A 22,933-nucleotide genomic window follows, 5' to 3' on the forward strand; every position below is an offset into this window, starting at 1 on the left:
ACCGCAGGAAAAACTATTGGGAGTAAAAAAATCTGTGTCCTTTGCTAACGTGGGTTAGCTAATAGATTTACATATTGTGTCTTCCCTGTAAAACATTTAAAAAAATCTGAAATGGTGGCTTTATTCACAAAGACCTGTATCTTTCATCTGGTGTCTTGGACTTGTGATTTAATGATATTTAGATGCTACAAGTTACTTGTGACGCTATGCTACTCGGTGGGGGGTGCTACCCGGATCAGGGTTGGTGACTCGTGAGAAGTTAACAGGAAGCCAGTGTAGGGAAGCTAGCACTGGAGTAATATGATCAAATTTCTTGGTTCTAGTCAGGATTCTAGCAGCCGTAATTAGCACTAACTGAAGTTTATTTAGTGCTTTATCCGGGTAGCCGGAAAAGTAGAGCATTGCAGTAGTCTAAACCTAGAAGTAACAAATGCATGGATAAATTTTTCTGCATCATTTTTGGACAGACAATTTCTGATATTTGCAATGTTACGTAGATGGAAAAAAGCTGTCCTTGAAACAGTCTTGATATGTTCGTCAAAAGAGAGATCAGGGTCAAGAGTAACGCCGAGGTCCTTCACAGTTTTATTTGAGACGACTGTACAACCATCAAGATTAATTGTCAGATTAACAGAAGATCTCTTTGTTTCTTGGGACCTAGAACAAGCATATCTGTTTTGTCCGAGTTTAAAAGTAGAACGTTTTCAGCCATCCACTTCCTTATGTCTGAAACACAGGCTTCTAGTGAGGGCAATTTTGGGGCTTCACCATGTTTCATTGAAATGTACAGCTGTGTGTCATCCGAATAGCAGTGAAAGTTAACATTATGTTTTCGAATAACATCCCAAGAGGTAAAATATATAGTGAAAACAATAGTGGTCCTAAAACGAAACCTTGAGGAAACCGAAATGTACAGTTGATTTGTCAGAGGACAAACCATTCACAGAGACAAACTGAATATCTTTCGACAGATAAGATCTAAACCAGGCCAGAACTTGTCCGTGTAGAACAATTTTGGGTTCCAGTCTCTCAAAAGAATGTGGTGATTCGATGGTGTCAAAGGCAGCACTAAGGTCTAGTAGCACGAGGACAGATGCAGAGCCTCAGTCTGACGCCATTAAAAGGTCATTTACCACTTCACAAGTGCAGTCTCAGTGCTGATGATGGGGGTCTAAAACCAGACTGAAGCATTTCGTATACATTGTTTGTCTTCAGGAAGGCAGTGAGTTGCTGCGCAACAGCGTTTTTCAAAATTTTTTGAGAGGAATGGAAGATTCGATATAGGCGATAGTTTTTTATATTTTCCGGGTCAAGGTTTGGCTTTTTCAAGAGAGGCTTTTTACTGCCACTTTTAGTGAGTTTGGTACACATCCGGTGGATAGAGAAGCCGTTTATTATGTTCAACATAGGAGGGCCAAGCACATGAAAGCAGCTCTTTCAGTAGTTTAGTTGGAATAGGATCCAGTATGCAGCTTGAAGGTTTAGAGCCATGATTATTTCTCATCATTGTGTCAAGAGATATAGTACTAAAAACTTAAGTGTCTCTCCGATCCCAGGCCCTGCAGAGCTGTGCAGATCCAGGACAGCTAAGCCCTGGAGGAATACGCACAGTTTAAAGAGGAGTCTTAATATTGCTTTCTAATGATCATGATCTTTTCCTCAAAGAAGTTCATGAATTTATTACTGCTGAAGTGAAAGCCATCCTCTCTTGGGCAATGCTGCTTTTTAGTTAGCTTTGCAACCGTATCAAAAAGAAATTTTGGATTGTTTCTTATTTTCCTCAATTAAGTTGGAAAAGTAGGATGATCGAGCAGCAGTGAGGGCCTTTGCATACTGCACGGTACTGTTTTCCAAAGCTAGTCGGAAAGACCTTCCAGTTTGGTGTGGCGCCATTTTTCCGTTCCAATTTTCTGGAAGCTTGCTTTCAGAGCTCGGGTATTTTCTGTATACCAGGGAGCTAGTTTCTTAGACAAATGTTTTTTCGTTTTTAGGGGTCAACTGCATCTAGGTATTGCGCAAGGTTAAATTGAGTTCCTCAGTTAGGTGGTTAACTGATTTTTTGTCCTCTGACGTCCTTGGGTAGGCAGAAGGAGTCTGGAAGGGCATCAAGGAATTTTTTGTGTTGTCTGAGAATTTATAGCACGACTTTTGATGCTCCTTGGTTGGCGGTCTCTGAGCAGAATTATATTTGTTGCGATTGCAAACGTAATATAAATGGTGGTCCGATAGTCCAGGATTTATGAGGAAAAAACTTAAATCTACAACATTTCTATCCATGGGACAAAACTAGGTCCAGAGTATGACTGTGGCAGCATGATAGGTCCAGAGACATGTTGGACAAAAACCCACTGGAGTCGATGTATGGCTCGCGAAAGCCTTTTGGAGTGGGTCTGTGGACTTCTCATATAATATAATAAAATCACCAAAAATTAGAATATGATCTGCTATGACTACAAGGTCCGATAGGAATTCAGGGAACTCAGAGAGAGAACGCTGTATTATGGCCCAGGAGGCCTGTAGACAGTAGCTATAAAAAAGTAGTTTCATGATTTCATGACTAGAAGCTCAAAAGACGAAAACGTCATTTTTTTCTTTTTGTAAATTGAAATTTCCTATCGTAAATGTTAGCAACACCTCCGCCTTTGCGGGATGCACGTGGGATATGGTCACTAGTGTAACCAGGAGGTGAGGCCTCATTTAACACAGTAAATTCATCAGGCTTAACCTGTCTCACTCCCCCGTTCCGCTAGCGGAACTCCTCCCACATTCCACTGAAAAGGCAGAGCGCGAAATTCAAAAAAATGTTTTTTTAGAAATATTTAACTTTCACACATTAACAAGTCCAATACAGCATATGAAAGGTACACATCTTGTGAATCAAGCAACATGTCCGATTTTTTAAATGTTTTACAGGGAAGACAAAAATATGTAAATCTATTAGCTAACCACGTTAGCAAAAGACACCACTTTCTAACACCATCAGTTTTTTACTCCATCACCAGCTATCACTAATTCAGCCAAATAAAGATATATATAGCCCACTAACCAAGAAACAACTTCATAAAGATGACAGTCTGATAACATATTTATTGTATAGCATATGTTTTTTTTGGAAAAATGTGCATATTTATGGTATAAATCATAAATTACATTTCAGCTACAATCATAAATTGCACCGAAAGCAGCCATAACATTTACAGACACCAACGTCAAATACCTAATTACTCCTCATAAAACATTTCTGAGAAATACATACTGTGCAGCAATTGAAAAACAGGATTCTTGTGATTCCAGACAATATTTCCGATTTTTAAATGTTTACAGCGAAAACAAAATGTAGCGCTATATTAGCATAGCCACGCCAGCAAGACACACTTGGGCGCGCACAGACCAGTTGACATGCACGACAGATATATGAAATAACATTATAATAAATTTGGTCTTACTTTTGCTGGTCTTTCATCAGAAATGTTGATCAAGGTGTCCTGAGTCCAGATGAGTCTTGTTTCCATTCAGAATGATACTTTCCCTCTTCATTATCATAGGTACTGTCGACGTGGCACGGATCTGTCCAAAGCCAAAAAGTTTGACAACGGAACACGGCAAAACTCCCGAAAAAATTCTAATAATCTTGATTAAACTATATTGAAAAAACATACATTACGATGATATGGTCGCATTTATCAAATCAAATCCGAGCCGGAGATAGTTGACATCCGAAACGGCAGCAAAACAAAACACAATCTCTCTTCAAGTCGCGCACTTCAGATTCCGAAATGGACGGTCACGTCAAAGAAATAGGTCTTATTTCACGTCAGAACAAGATAAACCACAAATTTCTCCTCTGACGTCCTCTTGACACCCAGAGGAAGACGTATGAGGTGTGTTTCGGGTCATAGGTGGCATGACCATGTATAGGCAGAGCGTTGAAGCGAGCATAGACATTTCATTCTACTTCCTGGTCAGGGAAAGTGCTGCCAAATGACCTCTGTTCCACTCAGAGAAAAAATTCAAACGTTTTTAGAAACTAGAGGTTGTTTTCTATCCAATGGTACTAAAATAGAATTAGTGACTAGCAAGAATTGAGTACGAGGCCGTTTAAAAATCTACGATTTTCAACAAAAGTGAAAATAGTACCCCTGGTCCCCAACAGGTTTTAAGCCATGTTTCAGTCAGGCCAATCAAGATATGATCAGTGATTAGTTCATTGACTATAACTGCCTTTGAAGTGAGGGATCTAACATTAAGTAACCCTATTTTGAGATGTGAGGTATCACGATCTCTTTCAATAATGGCAGGAATGGAGGAGGTCTTTATCCTAATGAGATTGCTAAGGCGAACACCGCCATGTTTAGTTTTGCCCAACCTAGGTCGAGGCACAGACACAGTCTCAATGGGGATGGCTGAGCTGACTACACTGACTATGCTAGTGGCAGACTCCACTAAGCTGCAGGTTGCTAACAGCCTGCTGCCTGGCCTGCACCCTATTTCATTGTGGAGCTAGAGGAGTTAGAGCCCTGTCTATGTTGGTAGATATGAAGACCCCTCCAGCTAGGATGGAGTCCGTCACTCCTCAGCAGGTCAGGCTTGGTCCTGTTTGTGGGTGAGTCCCAGAAAGAGGGCCAATTATCTACAAATTCTATCTTTTGGGAGGGGCAGAAAACAGTTTTTAACCAGCGATTGAGTTGTGAGACTCTGCTGTAGAGCTCGTCACTCCCCCTAACTGGGAGGGGGCCAGAGACAATTACTCGATGCCGACACATCTTTCTAGCTGATTTACACGCTGAAGCTATGTTGCGCTTGGTGACCTCTGACTGTTTCATCCTAACATCGTTGGTGCCGACGTGGATAACAATATCTCTATACTCGCCAGTTTTAGCTTTAGCCAGCACCATCTTCAGATTAGCCTTAACGTCGGTAGCCCTGCCCCCTGGTAAACAGTGTATGATCGCTGGGTGATTCGTTTTAAGTCTAATACTCGCGGGTAATGGATCGCCAATGACTAGGGTTTTCAATTTGTCAGAGCTAATGGTGGGAGCCTTCGGCGTCTCAGACCCCGTAACGGGAGGAGTAGAGACAAGAGAAGACTCGGCCTCAGACTCCGACTCGCTACTTAATGGGGAAAACCGGTTGAAAGTTTCTGTCGGCTGATGAAAAGTTGTCCGGCTGCGGGACTGGGATTTATACTAACGTTACTATCTGTACTTACTGGTGGCACAGACGCTGTTTCATCCTTTCCTACACTGAAATTACCCTTGCCTAACGATTGCGCCTGAAGCTGGGCTTGCAGCACAGCTATCCTCGCCATATAGGCGATCGTTCTCCTGTATATTATGAGTACAGCGCTGCAATTAGAAGACATCATGTTAATGTTACTACTTAGCTTCGGCTGTTGAAAGTGCTGACGAACGAACCATGTCCAGATAAAAGCGTCCGGAGTGAAAAAGTTGAATGAGGGGAAAAAAGTTGTGATGGAAAAACTAAAAATATAAACGGTAATATAATATATTCTCTCCCTCTTGCTGCTTCTTCATTTTTGAAGAAACTAATTTTTGAAAACTGTCTTTCGCTCTGTTTGAGTCAACTATTCATCACATTTTATGCACTGCAGTTCTAGCTAGCTAGCTGTAGCTTATGCTTTCCAGTACTAGATTCATTCTCTGATCAGTTGATTGGGTGGACAACATGTCAGTTCATGCTGAAAGAGCACTGATGGGTTGGAGGACGTCCTCCGGAAGTTGAAAATAATTACTGTGATACTCTATGGAAAGGGGTGAGAACCAGAAGGCTCCTAGGTTTTGTATTGAAGTCAGTGCACCAAAGAGGAGGACGAAGCTAGCTGTCCTCCAGCTACACCCATCGTGCTCATCCCCTACAGAGTACTGTTGAGGCTACTGTAGACCTTCATTGCAAAACGGTGTGTTTTTTTAAAGAGGTTAATCAATTATTTGGTGACGTGAATATATTTAGTCTAGTTTTTCAATGTTTTACCATTTTCTATTTTAAGAAATTCACTGAGGAGGATGGTCCTCCACTTCCTCCTCTGAGGAGCCTCCACTGGTGATGGTTCGTGCTTTCAGTTTTTGGTCAATGCTGCCATCTATCCACAGTTTTTGTTTTGAATAAGTTCTAATTTTCACAATGGGAACAACATCCTCTATGCACTTCCAGATGAACTCCGTCACCGAGTCAGTGTATACATGAATACTATTCTGAGGAAACAATATTGAAGCATCTACAGTGCATTCGGAAAGTATTCAGACCCCTTCCCTTTTTCCACATTTTGTTACGTTACAGCCTTATTCTAAAATTGATTTAAATTAATTTGTTTCCTCATCAATCAACACACAATACCCCATAATGACAAAGCAAAAACAGTTTTTTATAATTTTAGCAAATTTATAAAATACAAAAAATATACCTTATTTACATAAGAATTCAGACCCTTTTGCTATGAGACTCAAAATTGAGCTCAGGTGCATCCTGTTTCCATTGATCATCCTTGATGTTTCTGCAACTTGATTGGAGTCCACCTGTGGTACATTTGAATTGATTGTACATGATTTGGAAAGTCACACACCGGTCTATATAAGGTCCCACAGTTGACAGGGCATGTCACAGCAAAAACCAAGTCATGAGGTCGAAGGAATTGTCCGTAGAGCTCCGAGACAGGATTGTGTCTAGGCACAGATCTGGGGAAGGGTACCAAAGCATTTAGAATAAGGCTTAACGTGGAAAAGGTCAAGGGGTCTGAATACTTTCTGAATGCACTGTTTCGATTGGCCAGACCAACGTTGAACAGTTCAATACCACAGATACTTGCTGTTTAAGTTTCTGCCTATTGGAGGAGAGGTGCAAAATGGTGGCGTGATCTGATTTGCCGCAGGTAGGGCGGGGAAGGGCCTTGTAGCCGTCCCAGAAAAGGGTGTAGCCATGGTCCCGGGGGGGGGGGGGGTAAACACTGCCGTGATGATGACAGAATTTTTTTTATCTTGGGAGGTAATGCGGTCGGCATTTGATGGTGAGGTATTCCAGATCGGGAGAACAAATAAAATAATATTATTGCGGGTGCAGTGAAATCTTGTAAAAGGACTTGAGTCCCTGTTCCTTACCACAATCACATCATGAGTAGTTAATCATGAAACATACAGACCCCTTTTTTCCCCCTGCAGAGTTCTTTCTTCCTTTCCGCATATTGAATGATAACCCCTCTGCCTGAATGGACAGGGAAAGTATATCTGGAGAGAGCCATGACTCCGTAAAACAGAGTATGTTAGTCCCTGATGTCTCTCTGGAAGGAGATCCTCGCCCTGAGCTCGTCTACTTTATTGTTCAGGGATTGAAAGTTGACTAGTAATATACTCTGAAGCGGTGGCTGAGCGGAATTTGTAGAATGGTATGAAATGCATCAAATGCATGTTTCCATTTGTTTGCCATTCTATTTGCTCCGTTCCAACCATTATTAAGAGCTGTCTTCCCTTCTGCAACCTCCTGTGGGTGGATGGTATGCACACCTCCTGAGTCTGACTAGGAGCCCGCTCCTTATTCCTCTTCTCCGGCGACGGCGTCTTGGAGCAGACCCCGGGATTAATGGATCTGCCTCGGAGTTTTAATTAAATAAAGGATCCAATCAAATAAAGGATCCAGTTCAGGAAAGTCACGTTTCTGGTGGAAATGCTGGTGATTGACCCTCAATCTAATATCCAAAAGCTATTTTCRGCTGTTGGTAATAATGTAGGAAACGTTCTGAGCAAATAATGTAAGAAATAACACAGAAAAACATGTTATACTGAAAAGTTGGCTAGGAGTTAGAAACAGTGTGACCATGTCTGTCGGCGCCATCTTGTAGACCTCCGCTACACTACTTTGATATGCATCCTGGGGATTAAAAGGTTAGTTCATTTTATGCGCACTGAAAAATAAGTAGGAATCAGAATATACCTGCGTATACCCTCCACTACACCACTGATGACTGCTGAATACCAACTATCAATCACTTAGATCAAGTATTTTCAGGTAGAGATGCACTATGTATACAAAAGTATGTGGACACCCCTTCAAATTAATGGATTCGGCTATTTCAGCCACACCCGTTGCTGACAGGTGTATAAAATCGAGCACACAGCCATGATCTCTCCATAGACAAACATTGACAGTAGAATGGCCTTACTGAAGAGCTCAGTGATGTTCAATGTGGCACCGTCATAGGATGCCACCTTTCCAACAAGTCAGTTCGTCAAATTTCTGCGCTGCTAGTACTACCCGTGTAAACTGTAAATGCTGTTATTGTGAAGTGAAAACATCTAGGAGCAACAACGGCTCAGCCACAAAGTGGTAGGCCACATAAGCTCACAGAACGGGACTGCTGAAGCACATAGCGCGTAAAAATTGTCTACTCGGTTGCAACACTCACTACCGAGTTCCAATCTGCCTCTGGAAGCAACGTCCGCACAAGCTTCATGAAATGGGTTTCCATGGCCAAGCAGCCGCACACAAGCCTAAGATCACCATGCGCAATGCCAAGCGTCAGCTGGAGTGGTGTAATGCTCGCTGCCATTGGACTCAGTGGAAACGCTTTCTTTGGAGTGAAGAATCATGTTTAGCCTCTGGCAGTCCAACAGACAARTCTGGTTTTGGCGGATGCCAGGAGAACGCTACCTGCCCCAATGCATAGTGCCAACTGTAAAGTTTGGCGAAGGAGGAATAATGGTCTGGGGCTGTTTTTCATGGTTTGGGCTAGGCCTTTTAGTTCCAGTGAAGGGAAATCTTAACACTACAGCATAAAATGACATTCTAGACAATTCTGTGTTTCCAACTTTGTGGCAAAAGGCCCTTTCCTGTTTCAGCATGACAATTCCCCCGTGCACAAAGCGAGCTCCATACAGAAATGGTTTGTCGAGATCGGTGTGGAAGAACCTTGTTTTTTTTTTGTTTTTTTTTTTTGTAAGGGGTGGATCAGCTTAATATTGTGGACAGATTGTTGCTTCCATCAATGTAATTGTCTACATCATTTCCAATCCCCCATATCTTTTTGGGGATATATATACACATACTTTTTTTTAGAATATACCTTTATTATTCCCCGCAAACCCTACCACCCTTCACCCAATTGGAGTAAACTTATAAACAATAACACTTAGGCTTCTACCTTCAGTTTATACATCTTATACACATTTTACAGACACAATCTATTTTACAATAGTTATATTTTGTTTGTTTTTAGTCCTTCCTCTATTTCCTAAACTGTCCATCCAGTTTGATTTCTATTTGTACCTGCGCTATTTCACAAAATTTCTGAACCTATATACATTTTATAGACCCTGTATGTTTTACATTGGTTATCTTGTTATTAGTCCCATCCTTCAGCTCCATTCTACCCCTCCCATCTAACTCTCAACGCCATCCATTTTGGATTTCTCTTTGCCATATATTATGATGCTTAAGTACTGAACCTTTCTATTCTCATAGATTCTACAGATTGTAAATTAAAAATAAAAGTTTTTGCCAAAATAATAATAATATTATTGATTGATTTGACTATGGCTTTTCAAATCGCCCAGTATTGCTATCTGCAGTGTTAGTTCTCTGCAAATGTTGCAATTCTTCAGCTATTCCTGGACCTGTGACCAAAAACGAGCTACATATGGACAATACCAAAATAAATGATCTAATAACTCTGCCTCTTCACAGCAAAATCTGCAGAGCTGGGAAGATTGTATCCCCCATATATATAACATTCTATTTTGTATAGTAATATAAATTGAAAAATGTTTAGTTTTGAATCCGGCGTTGTTTTGCGTGTCAATTCATAAACCATGTGCCATGGAAATGGGTACATCGCAGATCTCTTCCCAACTATTTTGCAATTTATATGGCACAGCTGTCAGTTTTTTGGTCCTTAAATGAAATTGGTATACGTTTTTATTTATCACACTTTAACCATTTATGTTCTTTAATACAGGGCCGACATACAAGTTCCTTACTTTTTTTCCCCTTCTACTTGCCTTTTTCATTTTTGTGGTAATGCGGCAATTAGTTGGTTGTAATTTTGGGTAGAGCAGACATTCCCATATGTCTGTGTTAGCTGCATGTGTGACAACTCCACCAGTCCTATTTATGATATCATTCACTAAAATTATACCTTTAAAAAAAAAAAATGTATTTCTTCGAAAAAGACGTTTAAAAAAAAATCTATTTATCAAGATCAACGTGGAAGAACTTGACTGGCCTGCACAGAGCCCTGACTTCAACTCCATCGAACACCTTTGTGATGAATTGGAACGCCGACTGCGAGCCAGGCCAAATCGCCCAACATCCGTTCCCGACCTCACTAATGTCCTGGTTGCTGCGGGGACTTGAGTCCATTCAGCAATGTTCCAACATTTAGTGGAAAGCCGTCCCAGAAGAGTGGCGGCTGTTATAGCAGCAAAGGGGTGGACCAACTACATATTAATGCCCATGACTTTGGAATGAGATGTTCGACAAGCAGGTGTCCACCTACTTTTGGTGATGTAGTGTACCTCGCAAAGCAACTGCTGTCTATCCCTCTTGATTGTGCACTCTTCTCTGTCTCCGTGCCCATACACCAAGTAGGTGGATTATGGTCATTGAAGTTAGTTTACCACAGAAAACATAGTAATTATGTAGAATATTGGCCTTTTGGAAACTACAACCCACTACATCGCACAGTTCGGGCCTGATCTGATCAATCTTTAGAGAAACTGATGCTTATTCAGGTTCATTATTGTCCTGTGGAGGTTGTTTGCTTAGCTCTAATTGCTAGGGCTGAGCCTGACCCTGCTTTATAGGCCCTCCTTGTTCTCTGGCTGGATACGTTTTTCTCGCTCTCTTCTGTCTTTCACATCTCAAGTTACAGTCACTCTGGCCCTCTAGGTTTAGGAAAGGCGAACTTGTTCAAAAGCACAGAGCCTTTTACACTCGGTGACAAAATGCTGTTTGGACTGAACTGAGCTTGGCTTGGGTTCACACATTTATCGTGCTAGAGGAATCCCACTGCCTGGAAAATGGTTTGTGTAAGATTGATTCTCAATGTTGTGCACCAGCCGGGTTTACGTAATATTTCCGTGTTGAGTGTGCGTTTGTTTTTGATGGAACCTGTGCACATACTGTACACACTCACTGTGAACCCAGACCGATTCAGACGGATCTATATTCTCTGGTTGAACAGCAGTGGCGGTCAGTGCCGTTTTAAGATGAGGGAGGACAAAACATTTATTTTTTATGACCATGGCCTTATTTCTATTACAGTATATTGGATGACTCTCATTTATATTCCATTCACCCAGTTCAATGTACCAGTGATAGGTTTAGGCTACTACATGATACTCAAATTTTTCTTATACACATCATGAGGTTGCTACAACCTAGCCTATGAATGAAAGTTTACAACAGGTGCACACAGGTCAAGAGACAAATTTGAGGTGACAGTGACATTCAATACCGCCTTGCACACTCTTGCCTGCATCTAGATGATCTAGGGTGTAATCATTAGTCCAACAGTTGCAAACGAGAGTTTCTATTGGACAAATTCAGGTATGTGTATCCCTGTTTTGTTCCGTTTGAGAAMCATTTTTCAACAGAATCAGTGGAATGAATACATCCCTGATCACGCGTAAACGGAGTTCACTCTCATAACAGCCACGTTGTATTCCTTCTCTTCCCTTCGCTTGTGGACTTCAATGCACAACACATCAACTGTATGTTACCAAACGAAAATAAATTTTCTGATCCTTTGATTGGGTGGACAACATGTCAGTTCATGCTGCAAGAGCTCTGATAGGCTGGAGGACGTCCTCCGGAAGTTGACATAACTACTGTGTACGTCTATGTAAGGGGGTGAGAACCATGAGTCTCCTAGATTTTTTTTTTTATTGAAGTCAATGTAGCCAGAGGAGGACTGACGCTAGCTGGCCTCCGGCTACACCGTGGTGCTACCCTACAGAGTGTTGTTGAGGCTACTGTGGACATTCTTTGCAAAATAGTGTGTGTTAACCAGTTATTTGGTGACATGATTATATTTAGTATAGTTTTATCTAAAAGATATGTTTTTAAGTGTTTTACAATTAACGTTTTTATGAAATTCACTGAGGAGGATGGTCCTCCCTTTCCTCTGGGGAGCCTCCCCTGTTGAACAGAGAGATCACACCAAGGAACTTTGATTAATGGACAGACAGACACAGACCCTGAGCCATCCCAGCGGCAGACAATGTACAGTATGTGTGAGAGGGACGGTGTTTGGTAGTCATTCTCATCTTTTCTATATCTCTATCTGTCTACAGTAACAAAGACCATATGGTCAAAGCTGTATGGTTCCACCCATTTGTCCAAAAACAGCTTGCTGTATGTGTTGTGGGAATGGGTCATTTTCAGAGATGGTTCCCGGTTTTCCTCTCTGACCAATCCCAGCACGGCATCCACAGGGCATGACTAGAAAACCAGGAACACCTGTCACACCTGTCCAAACCCATCATCCCGAGAACCATCTCCCATAGCATCCAATTAGAATATGTGTAATAACATTCGAAAAACAAGGGTAAATATTTGGTTGGAGTAATTAAAATAGTCTTTCCGCCCACCTCACTTTTCACTTGTATCCATGTAATAAAAACAGAAATGTAGGTTCTGGTCTAGCGTGTTTTTAAAGAAGCTCCGGGGGTTTTGAACAGCCTATACCTCTCGTGAGAGTATTCTATACAGTAACATTATATAAGGCTTTATGGCCAAAGCACTTTGTGGTATCGGTGAGGAAATCTTCTCTTGTCTGTTTCCAGTCTATCTGCCCTCTGGTCCCTATCATCAGAACCGATTGTTAAATGCCCTCTGCTGTTCACCTTATCAACCCTTTAAAGATCATCTGTATTCTCATGGACCTCCTTTTGTCTCAATCTCCTCCACTCTTAAAGGGAAATGTCACTCTTTTTCAACATCAAATTCATCATCTCCAGCCACCAACCCAACATCAACATATGTTTTGTAATCCAAAAGATGTTTCCGATGACATCATCCAGAGACACTGATGACATAATCTGGTGTGCATCATGTGATTTTAACTGATTGTGAGCAGGCAAAGGTTACTTTACTAACCTTTGGAATGAATACTATGTAGGTAGCAACCAAGAGTCTGTAACGATGCTGAATTACAGTGAACCTCTCCATGATGACATGATGCAAACACACTGTCATTGTCATTGTCCCTTTACCATAGAAAGAAGGGCAGGGCAACTCATAATAGTGATAATGTAGCCAAAACGAAGCTCTCGGCCTAAACCTGCCTGCCCTGTTTGGGCAGGGCCCTGTGGTTAGTGCTAAGGCCACTCCCTCCCTCTCTAATGACGTCTCTCTGCTGCATGCCTACCTCTCTACGCATGTATATCCCTTATCTAAAGATATCTTTATGAAGATGTAGCCAGAGGGGTTTGGTGGTATCCAGATGTTCATGTCGTTGCTGTACCATACCGGAGTATACAGTATTACTGGAAGTGCACACAAGGGGTGTCATTTAATTCCAAACTGTTTTTGTTGCTATAGTGAGAGAGAAAAAGTGCTAACAAATTACTAGCGAAGTCCCATAGCAGACCCTAGCTAAATGCTAATTGCAAGGGCAGACAACCCAGCTCATAAAGTTATACTACTATTTTAAAGGGCTACTCACAGCTTGCTGCATTCACAAAACACATTTAGGCAGCAGGGATCCTGAACCAGGAGGGGATCGTTTGTCTCTGCTGTAACCAAGAAGCTTGCTCTTGCAAGCTAGCTACTTACATGTAGCTAGCAAATGAACAAACCAAATGCATATTTGGCACATCTTAGATGGTAAATCTGCTAAAAACTAGAAATTAATTATCACAAAAAGGGTCCCCGAGCCAGCCCCCAAAAGTTTGGGAACCCCTGGTGTAGCACACCTCCCCCCAGAAATGAAGGAATTTTCAGGCCAGTTGGTACATACTAGCAACACGCATAACCATCAAACCAGACAGGTAAATTCAGGGCATATAACACAACCCAAAGCAAGGACAAATCGCCTTAAATCTAAAGTTTTATATAGAGCCATAGCTGACGAACTCTTTACCAATCCATATTTCTCAGGAAAAAAAGTAAATCCACCTTAAAGAAAAAAATAAGAGAACATCTAATGTGAAAGACCATATGACTGGGCAGCAAATAGAAAGTATCAACTGAATGTTAAATGTGTTTCCTGTCAGGTATTTTAATTGTTTGTATTGTCTACTTGTTAAATGTTTGTAAAGTCTTCATTTGTAATTGTAATGTCTTATTACAGTTTTTTTTTTACAATGGCTTACACACTAAAGGTGGTACTTGAGGCACACTCAGTGAAACCATTAACTCATGTAACTAATCTCCAGACCAAGTCTGCCACACTGCAAGCACATTATCTGCTTTACACTCAGTTTGTAAAACACACTTTGTGCAGAACACACTTTGTGCAGAACACTAAAMACAGTTCTCTACATTAAACACATCATTCAAAACTAATAGGTCTTGTGTTTCATTTGGAAAACACTGCCATTCAAAATGCCACACTCATTTAACGATTACCTACACCCAGTGCTCACGTGTGAAAACACTTTTAGCTAATTTCTTCACGTAGAAATCAGAGCTTCAGCACTATAAATAGGCTTCAGGTTGGCTTTCTTGGTTTGGACAACAATGGAGGCCAATTTTGGAGAGAGATTTAGAGGAAAAGGAGTGAGAGTAAGAGGGGGGACTGGCCATGCCAGGGCTGGATACGCCACTCCAGACGCTACCTCCCCCACTGTTTAGCCAGAGAGAACATCGCTTGTGATATTGATGAGGTGCTGTGGCCAGACCCAAATAGGAGACAGGATGCACCCTAATTGGTTTTTTTCTTTATAGAAGCAATCCTATTTGTTTATCTTCTACTATATTTGTTTTGTCTGTTACTGTTCATCCTGAAATCTGGATGAAAATACAATGTTTTGAGAACGAAATACATTACATTTTTCCCCCCCTTGCATTTCTGTTTATAGTGTAAATGTATACTGAATATGCTTAAATACTGTATATATTTGTGCACATGTACATGTGAGTGCTATGACAAACTGCCGTGGACTCCACKGCATACTGAACATGCAAAAGACACATGATAGTAGTGGTTTACATTTGTCACATCCGTGTGTAGTTGGCGTGTATAAGAGCTAATCATTTGAAGGTTTGTATGTAGTTTTGATGCAAAAGCACAATTTTGAGTAGAGTTAAAATTAGTTTTGAATTAAGTGTTTGGTTTTGCAAGAGGTCGGTGTGTGTGTGTTGGGGTTTTGTGGGTAGAGTCTCTAGAGAAAAGGAGCCATAGTTTCAGAAATCAGGTGTAAGCAATTGTCAAAAACTGTAATTGGGGTTGGACCCCGGGAAGATCAGCTAACGTTACAACGTTGGCTAATGGGGATCCTAATAAAAATTCAAATTCTTGAGTATTTCAAAATACCCCAGTATACTGCAAAGACGGTATACCGCCAAAGCCAGACATAATCGTGGCTATGTCTCTGCTCATGCTGCTGTTTATATAATTTGGTTTTAGAATGAACTAAAGGAGCAGTAGAATGAGATTATGAAAGAGACCAAGAAGTGGTCACATGGGAACTAATCGCTTCTTTCAGTCAGTTCTATTCACTGGAAGTTTCACTTGTCTTCTGGAGTCCTATATACTTGGTGGAGAATATTTGATGTACTGTATGACTAATCGTGCTTTATCTCACACTAGTCTTGTTCCAAGAAATGTTCCTCCTTCAACCATGTCCTCTGAAGAGTTAATATACCCTACATAGGGATTTACTGTATATAGTTACATATAACTAGACCATAACTAGACATTCCAGTAAAAATCCCACCTAAGTATTCATTTCACTAAGTATTACTTCCTTGAAGGTCACAACTGTTTCATTTGCATATTCCTTGGTGATATATATGGTGACATTTGACTGGAAATGTATGTCACCCAGCCCTCATTTTTTCCTGTCTTGTTCCAGTAACTACTCCTTCTTCATTGGTGTACTTTCAGCATTCCTTGTGTCTGCATGTTACTGTGTGTCATCCATAAAGACATACCACATGTAGCTACTATATTATTAACACAGACCTAAAATGTGACATCCCAGTTGTATATTTATGCTTTCTCTGGCCCTTTAATTCCAGCACACAAGCGTAATATTTACATGAGAGCCTAATCTAAATAGCACAACTTAGGACTCCAACACACAGAAACCTATTCTATCAGTGGTCTGTCCAAGTGGATGTCTCTGACTCCCCACTCGAGGTCCATAGTCTGCATGTTGGTCATGTTTAATTTTTACAAATGACAACTAGCCTGCCTATAGTATGCTGCCCCTCTCCACTGTTCCCCTCCATCTCCCTCTTTCCCCTCTCTTCTCCTATTTTCTCTGCCCACTCTCTCCCCAGATGCATTTGCAAATGTTTTCCACTCTCTCTGGGGAGACAACAGCTCTCTTTTACAGCACTGTATGTGTATATGGCTGCCTGTCTACAATAGAGCGCAAATTTAATTGCTATGTGTATGCTGGTATTTTACAGTGTTTTGCAATGTACTACTGTGAGCTGTTTGACCGCTGGCATTGAGTCTATAGTTGCTTTTCGACTGGTTGCCAGGTTGATTCCAAAGTCTACTTCCTGAAGCTGTGTGCGTGCGTGCGAAGGAAGACTGGGAGAGTTTCACTCAACTGTTTTACCCCTCTTGACTTCAGGCTGCTCAAACTACTCTCCTTCAGACACAGAGAAACCAGATCCAAGCCAGACAGTGTGGACATGTAAATCGATTTAGAACTAAACCAGCTCAGACAGTAACCCTACATAGAATGGTATTGGAGGAAAACCAGTCTACAAACATGGACCAGTTTATTTTAATGTAGCCTAATGAAACCAGAAGTTCTGACTTCAGTCACATCTACCAGTCGTCGTGAGCTGAAAGCCACAAGGTGTTCTAGACTACCTAGCTAACCCAGGTAATGACATGAAATAATGTTAAAATGAGCATGAAAACAAAGCAGTGTCCTCAGATTTTTTACTTTTTACACCCAAGGGCACTCTGTACCACTATGGCAGTACATTGGCAGTGCATACATACACTGCTTGCTGAGAAGTTAAAGGATAAGACCATATCATATCATATCCTTTGCTAATATCACATGTACACAGAGTACTACACTATTGTAACACTAGAGCATGGGTGTCAAACTCTGGCCCGCGGGCCAAATTATATTTGGCCCGCGGGCCAAATTATATTTGGCCCGCGAGACAATACCAAATTACTACTAGAGCTGGCCCGCCGGTATTATACAGCGCATTCACCGCTAATACTACGAATCCCATAATGCTCTGCTGTTGTTTTCGCGCGCCAATCAGGACAGGACCCAGAAACGCCCTCTCCTCTGTGACAGTAGTCATAGCAACATAGACGCTACAACTGTCAGCGCGCTATCCCTTCCCAAAAATGGCGAAAAGAAAGGCAGAAAACAGGAGCTTTCTGGACAAGTGGGAGGCAGAATATCTTTCTCTGTGACATCTCGAGCCATCTCGATGCGCTGAACCTGCAGCTTCAGGGGCGGGGGCGCATCATCACAGACATGTACGCTGCAGTGAGGGCCTTTAAAACTAAACTGTGCCTGTGGGAGAATCAGATGCTGCAAGGAAACCATTGCCATTTTCCCTGCTGCCAAACCATAAAAGCGCAGATCTCTACCGCCGTGTTCCCATGCGCACAGTTTGCTGAAAAACTCAGTGTTCTCGCCGCTGAGTTTAGCCGGCGATTTGCCGACTTCGATGTCCAGAAATGTAGGTTTGAACTGCTTAGTAATCCCTTCGCAGTTGATGTGGAAAATGCACCAACCAACATCCAAATGGAGCTGATTGAACTCCAGTGCAACGACACGCTGAAGTCAAAGTATGATGCTGTGGGCGCCGCACAGTTTCCACGGTTCATCCCTGACACAATGCCTCAGCTCCGCACCCAAGCTGCTCAGATGCTCTCCATGTTCGGCAGCACTTATCTATGCGAGCAACTTTTCTCCTCGATGAAGATGACCAAAACAACTCACAGGAGACGTCTGACTGATGAACACCTTCGCTCGATACTGAGGATTTCTTCAGCTCAGAGCCTGAGCCCAGACATTGATGAACTAGCATCCAAGAAGAGATGCCAGGTATCTGGCTTGGGCACATCAGATTAGATCAGTGTGCAATAATTAATGTTTTCTTTGTGCACTTTTTCTTGCTACAAGGCATGGGCTTGAATGGTTGATTGATTTATTATCATTTTATTTGTAAAATTATTAGCCAGTGGAAAAAGTTTATTTTGGTATTTAAATCAGAAGGCTGCAAATAGAAAAGAGGCATACAATTTTTATTTACATTTTATTTATTTAATAAATGAATGCCATTGATGTGTTTTTTCATTTGAAATTCGATTTTGCATGTCTCCACTATTAAATTATATATTGTATGGTAATAAGCGATGCTTGTTCCATATTCAATGTTAAAGCAAAACTTGTTTGGGTCCATATTAAAAGGTTCATTTGTTCAATGTTGGCCCGCGACTTTGTTCAGGTTTTACATTTTGGCCCACTGGGTATTTGAGTTTGACACCCCTGCACTAGAGCTTTGAAATGAACAGCCACAGGACAGCCAAGTGGCTTGAGTCATGAGATGTATCCTTAGTTTGGTTACAAGGGAGTAGTACTTCTCTGAAAATACTGTTTGTTAATCCACATGATTATGCTCACAAAGACTCAAAATAGGAAAGTAGGGTAGTTATGACACAAAGCTCATAAGAAAACCACTGTGTGGACATTTTTGAAGGAATTCTGTGGGATTTCATGACTGCTTGGGGGATTATGATGTAGGCTAATTCTGCCTCACTCTTTGGCATGCTAACTCATACGATCTGTAGCTCTGCTCCTCTAGTTTTCCGTTCTGAATTAGCCTTTCTGATATAAGAAKGTAGTTCACCACTCACTCTCCATTGGTCCTGTTGCATTATGCAAGACATGGATTCCACAAAATCTAGTGGAAGAACAAGAGGTGTCATAATCCCAGAAACTACATGAAATTCTTTAAAAAGCAACTGAAGAGGACGGCTGTCACCTTTTGAAATTGTTGGGAGCAGTAAGCTGAGCGAGCAGTCTTACTGAACTTACCAGTTCACATTTATTCAGCCAAAGTTATGGATCCTTTGAAGGTGTGCAGCCTGTCATATGAAAACAAAGCATGTCGCCCCCCRTTGGGCCAATCGAGATTACTATAGCTCCCGCCCTGGGCTAATCATTGTAATGTTGTAAATGCCAGATCTCTATGGCAAGACTCATCGTTCACCCAAGTTTTGTCAAATTCTGGCCAGCAGGTAGCCTCGGTTAGAGCGTTGGGCCAGTAGCTGAAAAGTTGCTGGTTTCAATACTAGAGCTGACAAAGTGAAAATAATCTGTTTCTGTGCCCTTGGGCAAGGCAAATTGCTCCAGGGGCGCTGTACAATGGTGACCCCTGACCGTGACCCCACTCCCTGCGGTTGTCTCAGGGCGAGTTAGGATATGCAAAAAAACGAGTTTCCGTTACACACTTGTGTGTAACAGGACAAAAATAAGCACCCCCCAAATTATTGTAATTTTAAAATTGGGCCAGTGCTATCTGAGATATCGCATGTGACTAACCTACTAATGGTCGGAAACAGATCCACAGTCCCCTCCCTGATTTTATCGCAGGGCACAATTAGTAGTTAGTGTAGCTTTGGGGGCATATGAGCAACATTGTCAGGCCTTTTGTGGTTCGTAAGAACGTCAAGGTCACAAAAGCGTGCTGGCCATGGTCCTCTGCTGCATATCCAGTCAGCTGTGCTAACACTCCGTTCTGAGAGCTCACAGACCTCATCACGGTGTTGTTTCCTGTCCTCTATGATGCTCCTGGTCTCTGCTCCGGTAGGTGTTCTATATCACTATATCAGCAAAACCGACCTCAACCTTTTTGGGTCAGATATGGAAGGCTCTTGCAGGAGTAGGGATCTGGTTGGCCTCATTACCCAAGGAAGGACCCCTAGGACTGCATCTCAATGGTCTGAGCCGTGTCTGTCTATATCAGCCAGAAAAACAAACGCATGTAAAGGAGCAGGGTGGACGGACACTATTAGCGGAGGGGAAGGAAATGCCAGCGCACCAGATTTAGAACACTCCCTCTCAGGGAATTAATATGTCATGTGAATCTGATCCCATTGATTTTTCTGTCTGATTCTCTCCTTTTTTCTCGCTGGCTTGTATTGCTCTCACTCTCTCACACAGTTTGCGGAACGGGAGAGGGATTTTCTTCTGAGTCTTTCACAACAGTCTCTCTTCCCTCTGTGATGTCTTGATGAAGGGCTTTATTTCAGCATTAGCACGGCGCGTGACAGTGGGTAGCTTCCACTTCCTCTGTATTTCCTGTCTCTTTGGCAATCGCTGCCCACAGCTGTGTCTACTTCTTGTTTTTAGGATATGTGTTGTGTAAGAGTGTGCTGTGTGAACTTATGTCTGTATTTCATAATTATAATCCTGACTGTGTCTGTCTATGTTTTACAGGAGGCTGCTGGATGAGTGGTCACCATGTCTCCCTTCTTACGCATAACCTTTAATGCGTTTGATGTGGGCGTCTTGCCACCCCTGACTGACGCTCCCTTCTGTGCAATTAAGATGAAGGAGTCCCTCAGCACTGGTCAGTAGCATTACCCATGGGGTACTACTCAGTGGTGGGGAAAAAGTACCCAATTGTCATACTTGAGTAAAAGTAAAGATACCTTAATAGAAAATTACTCAAGTAAATGTGAAAGCCACCCACTAAAGTACTACTTGAGTAAAAGTCAAAGTATTTGGTTTTAAATATACTCAAGTATCAAAGTAAAGGTTATTGCTAAAATATACTTTTATTTCTTATACTTAAGTATAAATTATTTCAAATTCCTTATATTAAGCCAACCAAAAGGTACCATTGTCTTGTTTTTTTACATTTACGGATAGCCMGTGGCACACACCAACACTCAGACATCACTTACAAACGAAGCATGAGTCCACCAGATCAGAGTCAGTAGGGATGACCAGGGGTCTTCTCTCTCCCAACCTTTCACACGTATACAAACACACTTTGTCATGCACATGTGTAAGCTGTTGTAGTAGTGGTGGTGGTGTAACCTGTCTCTCTCTCTCCAGAGCGGGGGAAGACCCTAGTCCAGAGGAAACCCACTATGTACCCTGCCTGGAAGTCCCCTTTCGATGCCCACATCTACGAGGGCCGTGTCCTCCAAGTGGTTCTGATGAAGACCGCAGAGGAGCCATTGGCCGAGGCCACGGTGGGCGTGTCCGTGCTGGCTGAGCGCTGTAAGAAGGGCAACGGCTGTGCTGAATTCTGGGTAGACCTGCAGCCTTCTGGGAAGGTTCAGATGGTCGTACAGTTCTTTGTGGAGGACACAGACACAGCAGGTAGTAAGCCAAACAAACAGGCTCTCAATCTAGCATTTACTGTATATCTCTGTCGCTCTCTGTACTCTCCAGCACTCAAACACACTGGCTACAGAGAGTAAACAGTGGCCTCCAGGCTGCCAGGCCAGCTTGTCACATGGCGCTCAGCCTAGCAGCCATACAGGCCCTGGAAGGAGGATTGTGTGTATCTAGGAGCTGGCATAGGACCCAGACCCAGGGGAAATCTGTATGTTAGAGTGTCCCAGTCTGGGTCACTCTGGGTCGGCCCAGGGTAGGAGAGGGGGTAGGCTGGAGCAGCATCCATCATACCCCCCTCTCTCTGCAGCTTTCCTGAAAAGCAGCTCAGACTGGTATTTTTAGGCCTGTTTGTCTGATTAACCCTCTCTCCCCGACTGTCACCAGCATGTGTCCAGAGTTGGCAGGTGGGAGCATCTCCTCTCTAAACATACACACCAGTCAAGGGAATGAGATGGCAAGGAGGAAATGTGTTAGTCTCCCATTTTCTCATTAGTCTTTTACTCCATCTTCCCATCTGTGTCCTCCTCCCTCACCCTCTTTTGTGTCTTCTCACAGTTCTCATTTCAGTTTTATTTTCTTTGTTTACCTCTCTCACGCCTCTCTCTTTGTTTTCTTTCCATGACCTTTGACCGAGTCCCCTTGGCTTGTGTCAAATATGGTGAATAAATAAGATTGTTTACTCAGGCCATTCACTAATGACAAAAATTGTCATGGTTCCTGTCTGTGTAACTTCTTTGGGCTGCAAGCCCGAAGCCGGGCGCAATATGACAACAGCCACTTCAAGTGCAGGGCGCGAAATTCAAAATATATTTTTTAGAAATATTTAACTTTCACACATTAACAAGTCCAATACAGCATATGAAAGATAAACTTCTTGTGAATCCAGCCAACATGTCCGATTTTTAAAATGTTTTACAGCGAAAACACCACGTATATTTATGTTAGCTCACCACCAAATACAAAAAAGGACAGACATTTTTCACAGCACAGGTAGCATGCACAAAACCAACCTAACTAACCAAGAACCAACCAAACTAACCAAGAAACAACTTCATCAGATGACAGTCTTATAACATGTTATTCAATAAATCTATGTTTTGTTCGAAAAATGTGCATATTTGAGCTATAAATCAGTTTTACATTGCAGCTACCATCACAGCTACCGTCAGAAATGGCACCGAAGCAGCCAGAGTAATTACAGACACCAACGTCAAATACCTAAATACTCATCATAAAACATTTCTGAAAAATACATGGTGTACAGCAAATGAAAGACAGGCATCTTGTGATTCCAGCCAATATTTCCGATTTCTTAAGTGTTTTACAGCGAAAACACAATATAGCATTATATTAGCTTACCACAATAGCCAGAAACACAAGCCATTTACCAGCAGTAAAAGTTAGCGATCGTA

At 42.0% G+C, this 22,933-nt stretch overlaps 1 protein-coding gene across 4 annotated transcripts in view; it reads left to right on the plus strand.

Annotated features, from left to right (window-relative positions):
* Positions 1–22,933, plus strand: part of LOC111968570 (protein kinase C delta type) — a 51,897-nt gene that overhangs the window by 15,310 nt on the left and 13,654 nt on the right. For 3 of the 4 annotated variants that reach the window (XR_011480452.1, XM_023994236.2, XM_070445266.1), the window contains exons 2-3: positions 20,610–20,742; positions 21,234–21,503. Coding sequence is in view for 3 of the 4 variants with exons in the window: in XM_023994236.2 (XP_023850004.1) it covers positions 20,634–20,742; positions 21,234–21,503 (379 nt within the window). In the remaining variant the exon portion in view is untranslated. Of the gene's footprint in view, positions 1–16,752; positions 17,016–20,609; positions 20,743–21,233; positions 21,504–22,933 lie in introns of those variants that run through there. The other variant, XM_023994246.2, reaches the window with a different exon arrangement.

Source organism: Salvelinus sp. IW2-2015, linkage group LG1 (genome assembly GCF_002910315.2).
Source record: "Salvelinus sp. IW2-2015 linkage group LG1, ASM291031v2, whole genome shotgun sequence".
Lineage (NCBI taxonomy): Eukaryota > Metazoa > Chordata > Actinopteri > Salmoniformes > Salmonidae > Salvelinus > Salvelinus sp. IW2-2015.